A 19,915-nucleotide genomic window follows, 5' to 3' on the forward strand; every position below is an offset into this window, starting at 1 on the left:
CGGCTAAAGGAATTATACAAACCTCAGGGGAGATTTCAAACTGGAGAAGGGGAAAGTAAACTATAGAGATTAATGGCAGCTATGAACAAGAGCATGCTGTCCCACTGCAGTGGAGGTCAACAATAACGACATTAATATTGATAATAATAATTATGCTAAGCTGGTTTGCTTAAATTACACCATGAAAAATAAAATAAACGAATAAAAAGGAAATTATATGGAATATATTCATACTGGAAATAATAGAAATAAAAAATAAATAAAAACGAAGGCCTTCGGCTTAAAGGCCTACAACTTTTTAAATCATAAGGCTTTGCTAAAGAGTCAAATTTTTCTACTCGTATATTTTTAGTTGAAATAAACTATAAAAACAATTTTAGAAAATGGCAACAAATTTGCCTTTATTATGCCTTAAAATTATACTTTTATCTCATTCTTGTTCTGCATGTCGGCCAGGTATGTATTTTTTTATCCTCTTGTCAATGTTTCTATAATCCTCATAATAACTATGATCATTGTTGTTCCCCCAGTGGCTCCACTCCTTTTTTTTTTTTTTTTTTTTTTTTTTTTCCACCAGGTCATTTGATCGGGGATGGGTTTCCGTGACGGATTAACAGACTCCCCTCCATGTCCCCACTCCACCCCCTCCTGAAATTAAGAGCAAGTGTGACACCTACCTGCAGAAGTTGGAAGAGTTAGAAGACACTGCCTGCTGCCTACCGGCTGCACACACCCTCACAATATCTTTCTGTATCGGCAGCGTGCATGCCAACATTCTCCCTTTGCTCCAAACATCCACATCTAACGTGCCCATTAAAGAGACTCTCCATTAATGATATATAATAGGCCAGTATGTTTTAAATGCATGGTCGCGTCCCTTTTAACAATTTTGCCACGCCTTTGAAAATAGTAATGAGATCTAAATTTGGCATAAAATCGAGCTCATTACCAGAGTTCACCACCTGATTGCTCTGCATAAAACACGAAAGGTAATTGGATTAAATGACTTGGTGTTGTTATCATATCAATATCTAATTTTAGAAGCTACCAAACAGGAAAAAAATGCTTCCTTTGTGTATTTTAAAGAGAAAAGGAAAATAAACCATATACCCCTCTGAATAAATGCACTAATAAAATCAAACTGAACCTTCTTATTGTTTAAACACTGCAACATCCTTCATCTGAATGCAGCCCCTTTCTTTTCAAGTTATCCAAACTCCCACTGCTTTGCTATTTAAAAAATAATTACCTTTGAACTATCTGTCACTGTGCAAAAAGGAATGAAAATTCCGCATAGTTTGGCACCGTCGATACAGCACTGCCAGCTGTTCCCCCAAATAATTGCTGCACAAGTATTTTTTCTCCATAATTTACTTCAAAGATAGTGTGTTGTCCATTTTAAATACAAAAATGCTACATTAAATATACATGTTAGTCTTTAATACAAATAGACTCAGGCGGCTGCAGCAATTAAGACCATTCTTGTTACATTTAGGATTAACCATTCAGAAACTAAAAATTTGAGAATAAGCATTTACTCAGAAAATAACTTCTCAGAATTTTATCATTGTTCTTTTTATCTTTTTTAATGCAACCACAAATAATAATTATAATAATTATAATAATAATAATAATAAATAAAAGTCCGCGTTGAGTGGAAAATATTCAAATGTTTGACATACCTTTCTTTAGTTCATAAGGGGAGTCTTTACAAAGATCTACCTGCGTTTGGCCTCTGACTTTCTGGCTCTCCCTTACCAAAGCCTCTGCTCTATTTAACACAGTCTGGTTTAATCCATTGAAATGTGCCGTGGAGCCCGTGGTTACTGAGCCATGGTTACTGTGAAGGTGTCCAAAACTGCCACCGTAGTTCGTGTAGCCGGGGTAGAAAGGGGAGGTGTAGTACAGAGACCTGGACAGAACCGTGTTGTTGGGAAGCGGACACTGAGGGGAGGACCGTGATGGAGATGCGTTGTTGCCCATCGCAGCGCTTTGCCCCAAACCCGGGCATGCCTGTGACGCCTCGACGCTGCCCTTACACCTGTCTGAGGACGTGGCGATCTCCGCAAGAGACCAAAGTTTGGGTTTAGGGGCCGAAGGTGGTGAGTGGATAACAGAGGTGACGTTGCTGGTCACCGCACTCGGTGCGTGGCTCAAATCTGACGGCTTGTCTTGTTGCGCAACGCTCTGGTTCCCCCGGGGCACCGCCGAAGGAGACGAAGTCGTTGGTTTTGCGGAATCCGGCAGCAACTCTGTAGTCCGCTCCTCTTGGTCTTTTAACTCCGAGTCGCTCAAAAGGGGATCCAGATCTTTGCCATGGTTCTCTTCTTTAAATCTGTCACAGCCCATGTCCCCTGGGTTCAGTAGTTTGTGATCTAAAGCACAAATAAAGAGTGGAATTACTGCCAGATAAGCGTAACACTGAAATGCTGTGAAAACTCTAACTAGTCTGATTTGATCACAAGTAAGGTGAATATAAATGCACACAAAAATCGGATATAAAAAATAACTATAGGCCTCTTACACTCATTTCTCCCTACATTCAGTGGATGCTATAAATTCCCACATAAATGTGTGTGCTAAGCTAAAAAAGAGTGAATTAACTCTTCGCTCCACTTGTTAAAATAAATAAATAAATAAGTAAATGCTGTACGAATTTGTGGTTGAAATCACACCCATTATTTAGACTTAGAAATGTATTTTGTATGTTAAATATAATATCAGGGGTGTAGGTGAGCGTTTAGAAAGTCTAGTTGAATTTCCGGCTCAGTTAACCAGCTGCATCCTTATTATGTAGTTAAAGATAAATTGACTGCTAAACACTGTGCGTCACCAGCAATTTCAGCCCCCGAGAAATCAAACGAGAAGAGTTCAAGGTGATTATTATTTAAAGCAATTGTCCCATTATAAATTATATACCACCATTAACCAGCAATCAATTTTGCACTGAGTGGAAACGACTGCGATGAAAAATTGATGATTTTTTTTTTTTTTTTTTTAAACACCGACCTGCTTCTGTGTCTGTTGAGTCTCCCTTGTCTAAAGGCTTGCTTGGCTCGTCGTCGTCGTTTTTCTCCAAATCAATGTTCTCGTCTTCCTCTTCGTCCTCGCTTCGGTTCCGGGGCGTCCAGGTCATCTTGTTCTCTTTCTTTAACCTTCTTCTTGCGTTGGCAAACCAGGTGGACACCTGCGTGAGGGTCATTTTGGTGATGATGGCCAGCATGATCTTTTCGCCCTTGGTGGGATAGGGGTTTTTGCGGTGCTCATTGAGCCAGGCCTTCAGGGTGGCGGTGGCGTCCCGGGTTGCGTTTTTACGGTATGCAGGGTCACCATAAGGGTAGGTACCCAAGGGTGCTGCGTAAGGGTGGTATCCTATTGAGCCGGCCATACCCGTGGTGTGATCATAGGGAGAACCCTATAATAATAATAATTTAAAAAGAAAAGAAAAAATAGCAATGAATTACAAAAACAAATAAAATAAAGAATGTGAGAAGTCCTGTTATTTTCTAAAGTATTGCGGAATAGACCAACTGAGAAGATACACGGCACACAAACGTAAACACACGCTCACATGCGCACCGTGCGCGCGCACCGTAACACAAACACGCACGCTTGCATACACACAAATACACTGGCTTTAATCCAGCAGTTCAAGTCCGAACTTTTGGAAGTTGTTTTTAATGTGATTTCAGTTCATTTTACTTTCTTTCCTTTTATGCTTTAAGTTGATACTATTTATTGCCACGTTATCTGATACATTTGTGTCACATTTTCCATTTTTAATCTTAACTAATATTTTATATAATTGCCCTAATATTTTTCCTTTCCTTTTTTATTAGTATTTGTCTCTAAAGCCTGATTGAACGACTTATGATGACATGATATTAATCAGAAAATACACGAAAAGCAAAGCAAAACAAAAGATACATATGTTATTTTTAACATAATGCAGAAGTAAAGATGTTTAGGCCAGGATATTTAATTTGATTTTTGAATTTTAATTTTTAGGTCTTTTTGTAAGAAACAAAAACGTTGACCTAAGCTGCCATCACACGGCGCTTTGTAGTCTCTCACGAGCATAGACTTCGTAATGACGTTGTCTTATTTTCTTACAAAAATCCGGCATTTTATTTGTTGTCCGTATTACCAGAAGGCTCCTTAAAAGAGACTTGTTTGCCCAAGATCTTTTCTGGATCTGCCATTCTGTAATCTTAGATCCACGCGTTCTTAAGTGACGCACATTTCTTCCTAATAGCTTGGCTCTGAATAGGCAGACAACTAAAACTTTAAGAACGAGTTAAATTCCCTTTATTTGACCTTCTATTGGATTAATTAATCGTTTCAATTTTACTTACCACGTATGAGGTGAATGTTGCCGCTGCCGCCGCGTCTGCACTGTATGGTAAATGGGAGTTGTACCCTGGCGAAGCGCTGGTGAAAGCGGTAGATCCGGCGTAGGGCGCAAACGCAGATCCCGAAGAGGATCTCCCAAGTTCCTCGGTTCTGGGCCCCGATATAACGCTTGTGCTGTACGCAGGGCAAGAATATAGGGCTAAAGAGGCGGACGGCTGGTACAAGTAGCCCTGAGGATACGCCATGCTGGAGCCCGGAGAGTGTAAGCCACTTAACTTGCGCACTTTCTCTCCTTTTTATTTTCTCATGCGCTGCTGTCGGAGGGCATAGAGCTGCGTGTCTGCAGACCCGCTGCGTGTCCCCTCTTGTAAATGACAACAGTGAATGCAAAACTGTTGAAATAAAGAGCCTGGAGTGTTGGGTGGATTATTTTTGGTCGCTGCCAGCCAGCCACTCTCCGTTAGAGGTTTTGTGCCGTTTTGTCTTTCTGTTGCTCCCTTATCTGAGTTGCACCGTCGCTCTCATGCCGTGCAGAAGTTTTATTTTTTTTACCCGTCGGACGGGGGCTTTGCTTGGGAAAATGTCCTGCCAAGATGCTAAGTTGGAAATTGAGGATCCTGACGCCTACTACGCTGCACACCACGCTCCTCCTCTCGGGGTGTAGTCACCGAAGGGAAAGGCAAGCTTATGCTGGGTAACCACAGCCCTGCCCAAACCCATGGTCTCTCACACACACTCTCTCTCTTTTTCTCCCTCTCCCCGTTTCTTCCTCACCCCTCCCTTCTCTTGCGCTAACTAACAAGCCTTCTCATTCTCTATTTCTCTATTTTTTCCTCTTTAACAAGGCTCGTTGCAGTAAGCCTCAAGTGCGCCTGGCAGCCCTCCTTTGGATGGCGACGTCATGCGAGTCTATCAACTCTCAACTTTGCTCTTTTTTTTCCAAATAGAAGTACTCACTTTCACACTTGATCAATAACAAATCGGCTGTTGTATGTCAGGATATGGGCTTGCAAGATACCAGCAGGAATTAAGGTGCTCCACTGCAGTGCTCTCTTTTTGTTCTTTTCTCTGTGCGTAACCTTAAAAAATAAATAAAAACAAGAAAATCATTTAAATAATGCGTGTTGAATCAACTGATACTCTGCAGTCTTTGCGCGCCTTGTGTAAAAATCCGCAACGAAGGTTTCAAATGGATTACAAATGTGCACGTCGACTTTTTTAAGGCAAACTGAGGGTTGCGTTGGTGAGATACGTGTCGACTGAAAAGTAAAAGTAAGATGGCGCAAACTGCTCAGCCGAACCGAACAACTGAATCAAGACAGTTTTTTTCCTTATTATTATTTTGTGAGTTAAACTTTTTTTTTTCTTTTTTTTTCTTTTTTTTTACTGACCGACGATTATATGCTTTGCTTGTATGAATGTGGCTCTATGGGTCGTTTGTGTCTGAGTCGCTGTAGCGGAGGCTAAAATAGTTTTTGCAATGGATCCTGGAATAAACCAGTAAGATACACGCGCTCAGAAAGTCATAAACCCTCAAGCCAGGGCAGATTAGTGCCAACTACACCAAATCCGCCTGGACTAGTGAGTGTAATCTCATTTGATCACCACAGATAAATTTCAATTCTGAAATACTTGATAGCATTTAATGCTCTTACTTTCTCAGAATTTATGGCTTTAATACTTGTAGCTTGCTCGTGAGTTCATAACATAGATAATTATTATTATTATCATTATCATCATTATTATTATTATTATGAATAATAATAATACTAATAATAATAATAAAATAATAAATTATTTATTTGTTTATTTATTTTACATATGCCATATCAAATAACAGCTGCTGTTTAAAAAAATCTTTTTCTTTATTTATTTTTTAATTATTTAATTTATTTATTCATTTACCCCCCATTGTTTCAGACATTTAAAAGCTATTTTCATTCTGGTGGTTTACTCTACAGTTCAAGTCTCAGATAAGCCGAAAGGGATCGCTGTAGGCGCTGCTAAAGAGTGTGTGCACAGACTGTCACGTGCTCCTTACGCTACGAAAACCTCCAGAGAGCAAAGAATGATGACGCCGGTACAGTGAGAGCGCACTCAGACTTTAGAAAAGAGAGAGAGAGAGAGAGAGAGAGAGAGAGAGAGAGAGAGAGAGAGAGAGAGAGAGAGAGCGAGCAGCCCAGTAACCTAATCAGATCAAATTGATACCATCAGACATGTTTCACAGCCACTCGTTTCAGTCGAATATTGCAAAATTTTCTCGTCAGAAAAATCTTATGATCTTTTAAAATTTCATATTGTCATGTCATGAAGTTTTCATCTTTATGCACAGGCACAGTTCTCTTACATTAAACTCATTGTATATTATTAGCAATTAACATTGTGCTTCATGATTTCTTTCTTTCTTTTTTTTCTTTTGTTACATTTATGTTTGTTTATTGCTTAAATATCGACAAAGTTTGCGGTGACACGGTTGAAGTGTGTGTGCCATGTGTCCTCCTTAAAAACATTTTGGTTCAGAGTCACTCTCTGAAGTAGGAGGAGGACCCATAATTTGAGATCACGGATCCTTTAATAGGTGTAGGGCTATGGCAACTGCTACCGCCTCTCAGCAGCACACTGATAAAGGAGGAGGTGGAGGTGAGTACAGTTTTTGCTCATTTGCGCTTTTGTGAATGTGGTTTTTGATGCGTAAAAGTGGGCTGTCATCGCAATATACTGTTCCGGTTTTAAGTGTACTGTTTTTTTCTTCTTCTTCTTTTCATCGTTCCAACTTTGTCGCCTCCTGCTCACCATCGCTTCCTCTCCCTCTCTCCTCTTCTATTTTTTTTTTCATTGAAAGAACGACCTCGCTTTTGACGCATGAAAACGGCTTTACTTGGCTAAGAGGAAGTGAATGAAAGATGATGCATGCCACTTAAAATGCCTGAGGGAGCAAGTGTAATCTAAATTGGATATAGAGGCTATTATTACACAACATTATGCGTTGTGGCGGACTAATTGCGCGGCTGGATGAGTTAAACAGTCAGTTAATGTCGAGTGGCGGACAGGTTTCTGGAGCGCACAAGGTCAGCTGTACCGCTTCCCAAGCCTTTAGTAGTGTACAGGAAAATGCTTGAAGTATTCATGGGATTTTTAACCATTCTAAATCTGTGTCCTAAACCGATTAGTTGACACCAATTTTTCTTTGATGTATTAGCTGAGGGCTTTTGCCACTTGGAAGCCAATTGAAATTCAAAACAGTTTTCGCTCCAAATGCTTTGGGGAGATCTGCAGCAAATAATGGATGTAATTTATTTTTGACCTTGCTTTTTTTTTTTTTTTTTCAGCAAGAGTTATTAAATGATTAAACATATGTGCACTCTGCTACTTGACTAAACAACTGTAATATAGCAAAGGTTAGCTTTAATTACTGTGTGGCAGTAATATATTTCTGTATTTTAGATCTTATTATCCTATAGACATTAAATAAATTGAAAAGTTACTGATACTTCTTGTCTTTTTTAACAGTTGCATTAAAAATATAAATTGACTGATTTGTCTTTGCTTTGAATCCATTTAGATTCCATGTTGCTGAAGTCTTCTCAAGTCGCCGAGCAGGCAGTGAAATGTACTCCTTCATCCTCCCAATACACACATACAGGAACAGTTTGACCATATTCACTTTATTCTAATTTTGCAGTGATAATTAAAGACTAGTCATGCATAGCTTCACGTGCTAATAGAATTTTCATCTTTTTAAGTTCAAACCATTTCCCCTCTTACCTTTTAGAAGACTATATAGTGGTTATTACAGTTGCTGTTACATAAAAAGCTATTTTTTTCTGTTGAACACCAGTGCTGTTCCTCACATTAACTGATATTCAACTCCAATTTGATGACTTATTTTTTTTTTTCTTTAAGAAAATCACAATTAACATGAAGCACAATGATCTAATATGACTTTCTGGAGAGCAAATCTATTTCCTGATCTCTTTTCTTGTCATCTCTATTTTTTTTATTGACCCGAATGAAGATGTATAGAGTGAGTATGTGTGTGTATGTGTTTCTTCCTGATGGGGTTTGTCTACCCATACCCCCACCCACACTCCCCATGATCCCCGCAAGGCTGAATGGCAGGCCTCTGGATTGGCTAAGTGATGAAATGATGACCCTATTATGAGAAGTGATTCCAAAATGAGAGGTATCAGACAAAGATTGCAGCCCCCTCTCACTGCCTCGCCGTTCTCCTGCACCGCACTGCCAGCTGTGCAGATGATGATTGATTCGCTCAAGATGGATCACAGGAAGCACACATTGATTTTTCTGTGTTTTATCAAAAATATTTATTTACCGTTGTATCCATAGGCCTTATCCAGTCACTATTTTCCTTGCCTTCCATATGGGGGGAAGAATAAAAGGGATAATTCACCCTGTTCCATGACAAGACAGATGACCTGAAGTATTATTTTAGAAGTGAGTCAATAGACTCTGTGAGTAAATGAATATTGATTGAATATAATGAAGCCTGAGTGTGAATATGAGCTCTTTCAGCAGCCCTCTTCCAGACCCCACTGTCAGCATCTGTAAAGTGATGCAAGACTTCTTTAACTGAGTGTTGTAAAGAACTACAAATTACAACTAGGACTGGATGAATATCACAGATGGTTAATTCACATACTCAGCATTTACATATTTCTCTCACATATGTGAACCTGTACATTTGTAATTGATTATCTGAGAGTTTCCATGCCTTACTTTTGTCTGACCAGACCTATGGCAAAGCAATGTTTGTTTTGAGGGTGATATAGGTGCCATATGGGAATAATTCCATACTACTTAAAAACTCTTAAGGTATGCAGGAAGTATGTACCTTTACAAAAGGTAGAATGATAGAACATACAAATCAAATGACTCCCAGAATGCTAAAACCACAGTGTGGGAGCTGTGCCCTAGATATTTTTGCTGCCTTAATCCAATTGAAATAGTATGAGTGAGTTGAAGGGGCTCCCAGGTCTGTTGCTTGCTTATGTATGTGATGCATAATAGAAGTTGACGAGGTTGGTGATAGATCACAGCCCAGGTAATGTAAACACATTAATCCCTCAGGGTTCATGTGCATGTTCTTTCTCTCTTTTTCTCTCCTATCAGCCTCTCCCTCTCTCTGAGACCCCCCACCCCACCTACTTCCCCCCATGTTCATCATCTTCCCTAAATGCGTTAGTGGAGCACAAACCAAAAGCAGCCTTAATCTGTCAACATGCCCTTTAATTGGAAGGAGAAAACAACACGTGCTTCTGGTTGTGCCATTCCTAAATGCACATGCCAAAGAAATGCAGAGTTCACAGAAGAAATTATCCCGGGAGAGCAGGGCATAATTAAAAGCATCTTTTAATAGGCTTGTAATACTGAGCCTGACTCTTGTTGCCTAAGCAGAGCGCAAACTCTGCGGCTGGAGACGGACATTTGAGGGCTTCTGCAGAGGGAGCCTGTAAACGATACACTGCCTCGCTGTCGTCAGACATGCAGTCTCTGCTTCAGTCACCACACTCAGGACAACAACCACTCTCCACCGCTGCTGTGGACACCTCAGCTCACCAGCTCCCATGTTCCTTTGTTCTCCGAATGAGAGATTCTCCTCCACAACATCAGCTCTCCAACTCTGTCCCTTGCCACTTTGGCAAGTTGTGTTCTACCTCCAACTCGCAACACCAGTGGGCAGTGAGAACTGGGATTAAGGGGTTGATTTTGGGCCTGCTACACTGTAATCAAATGAGACTGCTTAGGGGAGCGGAGAAGGAGGAGGTGGAGTATTATGTTCTGTCGTGCATTCCACTGCAGCATTGTTGCTTTTTTGTTTTTGTCAGGGCAGGCTTTGATGCTGTATCCCCTTACCTTTGTAGTCCCGGTAGCCATGTTTCATAAACACAAAATGGGAAACATCCTCAGCATTAGAAATTTAGATTGCTGCTTACCTCCTGCCACTCTGCATTCCGCACGTGCCCGGTCGCATTCTCCATCTCCCAATTCTGAGCTATTAAGTTTCCTCTCCCATGCCTGTGATACATTTATATGTCTCACAATCAGCCTCTGTTATTTGGTGTGTCATGTATAATCTGTTGCAACAACAATGCCAACATGGCTTTATGTCCCTCTCCCTCACCGGGTAATGTAGTAGTCTGCTGCCACTGTTTTGTCTCAGTACAGCTGCTCTTGCTAAATACTTCTTGAAACTAAGAAACTGGCAGGAGTTCAATTTGGAGTTTATCTTCTTGATTGAGGGTGTAAAATTAATACTGAGCTACACATTTTATAGCACACCCTTTGCTTTGTATTATCACAGAGGGAATTTTCAGTTCTCAGTTGTCTTTGTAGTTAAATGAAAATCTCAATGGGATTCAGTGTAATGTATTTCTAAATCTATCCAACTCATTAAAACTCAGTGTTCAGCTCGACTTCCCATTATGTATATATATATATATATATATATATATATATATATATATATATATATATATATACATAATTTTTTTCTCTCATTGCAGCCTTTGTGATATATTGTATTATCATGAGAGTACTTTCACATGTGATTTAACATTTTAAATGTCAAATAATGATGTGAATCATTGAAAAATAATTAAATTACCCCACATGAAGGTGTTTTTTTTTTATTAGATAAGGTGCACATTCTTCTCTTGTCATCAGAAATCTCTGTACTGTGCTGAGCCACTGGTCTTCTTCCTCCTCTTCTTCGAAAGTATCCATTTTGTCCAACATCTGACACACTGCCCTGGGTGATTGAGCCAGACCTGGAAATCCAAAGCGGAGATGCTCTCCTTAATGCCTGACACCTGGTGTAGATTTGGAAGGGATTGCACTACAGGTACTGCCTTACCTCTTCAGCAATCCCAGCAAAGTCCCTGAGGTATTTCCTTTTCTGTCCACGGCTGTGTTTGTTTCTGCTCTGCTTTGCCACCCAGCTATCTAGCCTCTGTCAGTTGGACCCTGTGTTGGGATTAGGGTGAGAGAAAGAGTTGAAATATGATACCTGCCATATCGTTAATATATGAGGTTCTCATTTGTTGGGCCACACAAAATTTCAGTGAGATTAAAATCTATTACAAGAGTAATTTAGGTTCTCAGTGTGGTAGAGCTTAAGATAAAAGTTCTACCAACAGGCTAGAACCTTTTTGGTATGAAGATAATAATGATAATAAACTTTGTATAACCATAATATTGTCTTTCAACACTGTAATTGAAAAGTAAAAATTTTCACATAATTAGATTATTCTCATTTTGACCAAGCAAGAAATAAGTTTTCATACTGATATAAAAACACCTCCAGTGCTAACATCATTGCATTCCTAATCCCACATCTCTTTTTTTTTTTTTTTTTTAACTGTCCAGTTGCGTTGTTTACATTCACTACATCTCCAATGTCCTCTGTCAAGTTTTGCTTTACAAGTGGACTTGTTACTCAGGAGTGCTGCTGCTCACCTTCTAGCTTTCAGCCACATCTGCAAGTTGCGCTGGGACAGAATGGCTAGGCTACACAAACACTGCAAGGACATCAAAGACTGGCGGTCTGGGTTGCACCACCTGAACACTCTGACTTCAATGCACTGCAGTGTCAGCTGACCTGGGAATGGAGAGCAATTTGTTGTGCTAAGTGGAGGCATTACCCACAAGAAATGCTCAAGTATATAATTATATTAATGATGCTGGAAAGCAATGTTTAACAGTCAAACAGTTTTGGAAAATTTTGAGTTTTGAAAAAATAGAAATTCAAGAATTTAGGCTTTTAGTGCAATATTGCAGTTTCAGTCATAGATATCTCATGCACCATGTTGACCAAATTAACATGAATGAACAGTTAATTGCACTGTATGCTCCACAACAAGACATTAACAATAATTATAGTAATAATAATGCATCGGTGAAACCTCACTTGGTGAGTTTTGTAGGCATACTGTTTATGTTGACACATGCAACTCTCTTCCTGATGCAAATGCAATCTCAACATTAGGCGGAGGGAAGGCAAGCGTAGCCCATAAAGGCTGTGAGCTCCAAACACTTTGAACAGACAACTATCACTAATCACTCCCAGAGCAGTGCGGCGTGTAATTACTCTGCCAAACGTTTGCCTTTCACAGCTTAGCACCGGGAGCCCTGACCCTGCGCTTCCCTGTCTTTCCTCACCACAGTGCATGTGGAAGGGCTCCGCCTCCACCTCTACACAGACACACACACACACACACACACACACACACCCTTCCCCTTTACCAAGCTGAGCTCCCTCTCAATATTTCGAAGAAGAGTGGTGGAGGAAAGAGAAAGACAGGGAGGGAGAGGGCTGAGGTTGGTTCTTCCGGCTTTGTGGGAGCCCATTTAAACAGGCTTTGAAACCCTAGCCATCCGGAGATCAGAAATAGCCTTATTGACTGCATGGGCCCAGAAGTGACTGAGCACACAGTGTTCTTAGAGTTCACCCTTCCTGGCTGCTCCGAACAGTAGGGGGGTATCACATGCTAGGGCCATCTAAAACGTCTCAGGACATTAATTTTACATCAGGAGAAAAATAATATTTTTCTGGCTATTTTAAGTGAGACAAGGTTGTATCTTGCTTTTTGCATTGCATAATTTCTTTGTTTTCTGCTGAGTGCCAGACACATTATTCTCCTCTCTTGCCTCTCCGTGAGTCTTATTTATTGATATTAGTGATGCGGCTGTCACTCTGCTGTGTGATCTGTCCCCTCTCTGGGTGAATGCTGATAAGATGACACAATGCAAATATGAAGTGTGAGGGAGGGAGCCGCCTCGGCAAGCAGGTAGTCTGTGCAGAGACCGACATCCCATAATGACTATTAGCTGGATTTCACAGCCTGCTTCTGATCTCTTGCAATGACAGGGGCCTTTATAACAGGATGGGTGAGCCACTGCCCCTCCTAATAAGCTCCATATATGTGCATAAATACATGCACCAAAGGCACATACACAATGGAGAACAATATGTATGAGTTTGTCTTATATATGAAAAATAAGGCTTTCTGTAAAATTTCTCCTTTTTTGTTTATATTTTTATTCATTTTTTTTTAATGCAAAGTAAAATAAAACCTTTTTCTATGTTGGAAACATAAATTTAAAGTAAAAATGAACATTTCTGTATCTTATAGACACATAAATGATCTTCATCTTAATTTCACTGCTAGTCATTCTTAACCATATTGTCATACTTGTCAGCACTGCTATACAAGTTGATTTAGACTCACTTAAAGAGCTCTCTGGGTTGCTGCATGATCTTGTAAAGGCTTTTCAGAGAGCCCCATTTTTATCACTGATGTAGTAATTTCACTTCATCAGTCAGTTGTGACTAAAAATACATCAGGGATTAGCTTCATGGCCAGACTATCTCTCACTGCTTTGATAACATAATGGGGTCTGGTTGCTCGTGGTTACAATAATCTGATATGTAGGTTCATAACATTCAGAACTGCACTTACAATACTACAAGCTTTTTGAAAAAGAATAATAGAGTGTGATCTTTTTTAAACTCTCATGAAAATGATGTGTCTCCCCTTTTAATTCCTTTGTACGAGCATTTTGCCAAGATGAAAACAGCACCCACCCCCACTTCTTTCCCTCTCCAGTTTCTATTCTACACAAATTAGCTATGGTCCTGGAGGGCAAAATGACAAGAGGTTACTGGAAGACTATGTGTTTAATTAATTGAAAAATGCTTAAATTGCTTTTACAGTTGTTATGTGGAGTGAAAAAAGGGAATCCGTGTTGCCAGTACTCACCCATAATTAGCACCCACGGGAATTAAATATTTAGCATTAGCTGTGTTGCAGCACTGAGGACACAAATTTCTATTTTAACTATGAAAGCAAGCCTGTCTTAAGTGCATGAGTCTGTGTGGACAGCTGTGCAAAGGGGAACAGCACAGGATATTTCAGCGAGACACCCCAGTGGCATTCTGGGTCCTTCTACATCACATGTGTAAGAGATATGGCAGTTGTATTCCCAGGGGTTAGGCATTACTCAGAGTATTTAGTTTTCTAATTAGGCTGAGGGCCTTCGTCCATGCCTACCACCACCATGGGAGCCAATGAGAATTTCCTCTCAGATGTGTCAAACTCTGTCTGAGACACACACACACACACACACACACACAGAGAAAAGAGAAATGTAAATAGGCAGAGAAAGAGAAAGCGTGTGAGAAAATGTGTGAAAGAGAGATGCACACGTGGTTGAGAGAGAAATAAAAGTCCTGGAGAAAAGCCTTTGTTTATTCCAACTTTAATTACACATTGCCTTTAATGACTCTGCTGGTGTGTGTGAGGCTGCCGAGGGAGAAGCTGTGGAACCTTAATGATCTGTAGAAGTGGATGTCAGCCGAGCCGTTGGAGACTTAAAGTCCCTTTTGGTTTGGGCCTAGCGGCGACAGCGCAAATGGAGTTCATGCTAAACCACACTCGACCAGACTCGGGGACTACTTCACTGTCTGGTCAGCTGGTTTCACACAGGGGCTGGGCCATTTGGAGGCATCAGCTGCTGACCACAGCAACTGTTAGACATGCCAGTGTGCATCAGGTTTCCCACTAATCTGAAGTAATAAGGGTTATTCCAACTTTGTAAGACTTTGATCTTTGTGCGCAATGGGATTTAGACATTAGAGTTATGGAAGGTGTAAGATGCAAATTGGAATTTGACCCCTATTTTATATGTATACTTAGGTGTAGATATGGTGACATAGAGATAATTAAAAGCCTTAACTGTAGAGCTAGGATGAACATTTTGTAGTGTAAAATACTGTGAGCTCAGCTGATATGGATATCTTGGATAAGCGACTCAGGGGAGGTACACAGGAGTTAACCACTAGACTGGAAGATTGTCCAGGATCACAGTGATGAACATACAGTAGCTTTTCCTGAAATACAATATACTATAATGAGCCACCACAGAAGTAAGTGATCATTAAAACTCGGATCTTGCTCTGGTAAATCTGCAATAATACATTACAGAAAAAAAGCAGACAATTGCACTGAATTGAATCACTGAATCATGTTCAATTAACACAACAGAATGTGTAACCCCTCTGAGAAGCTTTGTTATTTGTTTTGACACACAGCTCTCTAAAAATTCAACCACCCCAGCTCCAGCACAGAATGCTAAAACCCCTTGTTCTGTAAAACAAATTCTGCGGATTATTCAAAGCTTTGAGAATTAGGATGGAAAAATCCATGCGTAAAATTACCGTCCATTCAACTTCAGGCAATATTTTCCTCTAGAGGCAAATATGTTAATTGGGCTTTCTAAAGTAGCTCAATCCTCAGGTTATTTAATTTCCCCAAAAGCCTTAGCTGTGCTGAATTTAGAAGTAATGTGCTTGTAAAACTCCTCACAACAGTATGATGATCTTTAGGGAGAAATGAAAAGGAAAAGATGAAAATGAGAGTGATAGTTATGATTATCCAAAAAAAAAAGAAGATATGTTTTGTACCTGGTATAAGTCAAAATTTCACAAATATGTTGATGTCACCAAATCACCTGCACGCCAAAGTGTAACACATTTGCAGATTAAACTGAAATGAGCTCAACCTGTCAAAGAATCATCAGCTTCATGACTGTCATGTCATCTAATTGCTTCTGTCTGCTTTTCCCGGAGGCTGTGTGCAGCTCCGTCGCAGGTTCTTAGTGCTCCAGCAGCCCAGTCAAAAAGACGTCCTGGCAGAGTCCCAGGGTGGATGCATCGCCCACGCACAATGCCCTCGCCAGCTCCCAGAAGTCTTTGTGGTGAACCACTGACCGTGCTGTTCCCTATTTTCCTCCAGCCCAGCAAATAATGTGTCAAAAAAAAGATTATTGATAGTCTATAAAAGGAGAGCCAGAATGTTGTTGCCTCTCTGCTCCAAATTTAAAGAATAATACAAGTGCTAAACCATCACTTCGGATGCTGCACTGCCCCTGAAAAAGCACAGCATTTATTTTTCTCATTGTTGTTCAGTTAGGGTAAGATGAGCTACAACTGGAACATGAACAGACAACAATAACTTCTATTTATTCAAAATTATGCTTCCTTTTCCTTTACATTTCAACACCTTGTAGTCAGGTTGGCAACCTTGTTTTGTGTCCTTTCATAAGAAGAATGAGTTACCCCAAAAGGAAGATTTACTCAGAGCTCTGTTAAGTCGTTTGCATTTTACCCAGGTTACCAGACACTGGCAAAGCTGTTGCTTATCTGGCCTAAATGTTGGTGATTCTCAGACACATGAGAGAAGTGACAATATTTACAGAATTAACGACACACTCCATCCGACACACAGCAGCTGTCCGTTACACTCAGCTGAATGAGAGTCCAAGCCTGTTCCCATTTACAGAGCACTGTGATTAAACAGTCAGGGCAGCTTTATATGTGCTTTTGCTCTACTCATATTAGAAATCAACACTGACACTCCCATGCAAAGAAAACTATTGCCCAGCTGTGATTCTGTCAAAAGAAAGTGTTTCACATCTGTGTGTACATAGCGTGACATGCAAAAGTTTTTTAGCCTGTGGTCTTTTTCTCATTATGGATAATTCCTTCATTTGGTAATTAGCTGATCTCCAAAATATACATTTGAAGATTTATATATATATATATATATATATATATATATATATATATATATATATATATATATATATATATATATATATATATATATATATTAACAACATAAGTGTTGTGTTTTGCTTTGCACAGTATAAGAGACAAGGCAAAACAGTAGAATGGAAAAGTTTGGGCAAAGATTTTGAAGTAGTTCAAGTCCTTAAATTATGTCCCAGTAGCTGGCAGAGAAGTGATGGACTTGTCCAAGTAGCTACTGAAATCCAGGAAATCAGAGTTTATCTGAGATTTTTCTGAGGAAAAACACTTTTAAAGAACTTCACACAGAAACTAGAAAGGTAAATTAAACACCCTGATTGACTGCGCAAGAGTGTGAGGAAGATAAAGCAGACTTTGATGTGCAGAGCAACCTGCTGTAAGAATCACATTCATGGACAAATTGTCAGAAGAAAACATGTTCTGAACTGCAGTTGTTATGGTCAAAAGTTTTCAAATGAACATTTGAACATTCAAAAATCTGAATTCTGTTTGGAAGCTAATGGAAGCGCAAAGCGATAGTGATTTGGGGTGAAATAGGAAAAATTATGTTTTATGGGGAAAAAAAGAGTAAACCAATAAATGAACACCCGGAATGAAAAGAGCAATTTGTATAATATAGTAATTTTTTTTTTTTTTTTTTTTTGTTTGTTTGTTTTTTTTTTAACTAGATATTTAGGCTGACATAGTTTGCCAAAGTCCTTTTCTTCACAATTTTTTACCAAATGCCAAATGATGTCTGTTGTATGGTGTGTAATCTGAATGACAACAATAAAGCCTAAGTATACATACGGGTGGAACTGTCATGCTTTGGGATTGTGTGTGCAGCCTGTGACACAGGGAACATTTTATTGGTACAATAACAAGGAAAAATAAATATAAAAAATGCAACATATTCTGGTTACAAACATCACACCATCTATCAAAGTATTAAAATTAAAGATGAGGGGTGGGCAGCTACTGTACAACTGGATAATGATGCTCAACACACCTCAAAATCCACACTGGACTTCATGAGAAGGTGCTAGCTTCAGAACTTGACATGGTCATCGCAGTCCTGAACAATCTTTTGTTTTCTTCACTGTTTTAATTTTGTTAATGTATCTAACATATCTATTGTATGATAGAGAAAACAAAGATAAGATTTTAAGCTCTTATGTCAACTTTTAAACGTCATTCTGATGAAAACATCAACATATGGGTATTTTTATGTTATGGATAAATATGATTTAAAACTTTGGATTGTATGTGCTGTGCTGTATTCTCAGTCAAATCCAGATGTCAGTAACTTAAACCAAGTCAGACTTAAGAGGGGTATCATAACGTATAATAGGAATAATAGCCCTTTGATTTTAGGTTTTCTTATTGGAACACCTGTCACTTTTTGGCAAGGGCACACCCCAGCGCCAGGTCTTCAGTGGTAGCTCTGGTGGGAGGAGTGTTTGCATGTGTGTGTGTGTGTGTGTGTGTGTGTGTGTGCGTGTGTGTGTGTGTAAGTGTATGAGAGAGTGGAAGATGAAACGGCAACAGAGGAGGCAGTGATCACACAGACAGACGGGGTGAGTGACAGACAATACCTGCTGTAAAATTCCCTCACATCTCCCCTGATCTGTATTCACAGATCTCGGCTTCTACACTCCGCAAACTGTAGCCCACACCAGTGGGCTGTTCTGGTGCACCACCCCACTCAGTTTCATTCTGGCAACTGCACTACACAGCCCATTTCTCTCCCCTTTCCCAAAATGTTTGCCATCTTTTGTTCTTTGTCTAAATTATGTGTCTGATCACAAGGTGAAAGTCAAAAGGATACCTGCAACATATATAGAGTTTTTCCTTTGTTTTTCCACTAACATCTCAGTGATGTCTACTTACTGCTGCTTTTTTTAATGGCAAGTGACCACTTTCATTTTTTTAATATAAATACCTCATATTAAATGTGTGTGTTACTTCATGCTGTTTAAAACTGAACACTTTCTAGACCTTTTGTACAGTTTGCAGTCAGTGAAAGCCCTTCTGAAGGATTTGGTCAGGACTATTATCAGCGCTATCAGAGCCCATGTTTTTGTACTGTGAACCCCCCTTACCGAATTCGATGACTGACTCCAGGCCTAAAACTTCCTGAAACCTAAGCCATGTTTCAAGAAAAACACACACTCTGAGGACACCACAACACAGCGGCTGCTCAAACTGGATTAGGTTTGTTGTGTCAGATCTAGGTTTCAGGTTTGACTTGAGTAATGTGTCGTTTAATTTCTTCGGGAATTGTTTTGACAAAACAAGTTAGCGTAAAGTCGGAAATGTCGTCTTAAACAAAAAGGGTGTGTGTAGCTTGTATGTTTTTTTTTTTCTTTTGTTTTCTTTTTTTGTTCACGCTCATGTGAAGCATATGTCAGTCATCAGTGGAGTGTTACAGTGGAAGTGACATCAGAACCCTGGAGGGCCTGCACTGCTAGAGAGGCTTTTTGATATGATTTCTGAGAACAGAGAGTTTAGTGAAAAGAAAAGGGATCCTTGTGTGTCTGTTGTTTGGGGAGGGGAGTCTTTCAATACAAACTGTGCAGATGAACTGGAAGGTGCTCTGCCACACTTTTACTGAATCTTCAAGCTGTCAGCAGAGGTAAATGCCATGATTGCGTTGCTAAATCGCACATTTAGCATGACAAGGGTAATTACTGTGACTTTAGCACACACAGATTGAGATATGTTTGTCAGCCATGATTATAATTACAATCATTCTGTGATAGTGAAGCTGAATTTTGTTGAGCTTTATTGACCTGCATGTTTAAATCATTTTACTGCTTTGCGTTTTCCCTCCTCAACAGATTACTGAAGAGAAAGGATAGCAAGAAGTTTTTCTGTTCATTCAGTGGGCAGTTGGGACGAAGTTGCCGATTGGTTGGTGCCTGCTGAGCTGATCTTTATCCTGGCTTGTCTAAG

General features: G+C 39.7%; 1 protein-coding gene across 1 annotated transcript; it reads right to left on the reverse strand.

The window, feature by feature from the left end:
- Positions 1-521: 521 nt before the first annotated feature.
- Positions 522-6,057, reverse strand: irx5a (iroquois homeobox 5a). The gene is made up of 3 exons (XM_041967240.1): positions 4,356-6,057; positions 3,010-3,415; positions 522-2,375 (listed from the first exon to the last, which is right to left on the reverse strand). The coding sequence occupies exons 1-3, from the start codon at positions 4,596-4,598 to the stop codon at positions 1,666-1,668; spliced, it is 1,359 nt and encodes a 452-aa protein (XP_041823174.1). The 5' UTR covers positions 4,599-6,057; the 3' UTR covers positions 522-1,665.
- Between the last annotated feature and the right edge of the window lie 13,858 nt (positions 6,058-19,915).

The sequence above is a fragment of the Melanotaenia boesemani genome, chromosome 1 (genome assembly GCF_017639745.1).
Source record: "Melanotaenia boesemani isolate fMelBoe1 chromosome 1, fMelBoe1.pri, whole genome shotgun sequence".
In the NCBI taxonomy this organism is placed as follows: Eukaryota; Metazoa; Chordata; class Actinopteri; order Atheriniformes; family Melanotaeniidae; genus Melanotaenia; species Melanotaenia boesemani.

What these genes read in the sequence shown, in the direction of transcription:
- irx5a (XM_041967240.1), bottom strand. Translation starts at nt 4,598, where the DNA reads ATGGCGTATCCTCAGGGCTACTTGTACCAGCCGTCCGCCTCTTTAGCC. An exon ending in CAACATTCACCTCATACGTG is followed by an intron (nt 3,416 to 4,355) that starts GTAAGTAAAATT and finishes TTATTATTATAG; the next exon opens with GGTTCTCCCTATGATCACAC. An exon ending in CTCAACAGACACAGAAGCAG is followed by an intron (nt 2,376 to 3,009) that starts GTCGGTGTTTAA and finishes TTTGTGCTTTAG; the next exon opens with ATCACAAACTACTGAACCCA.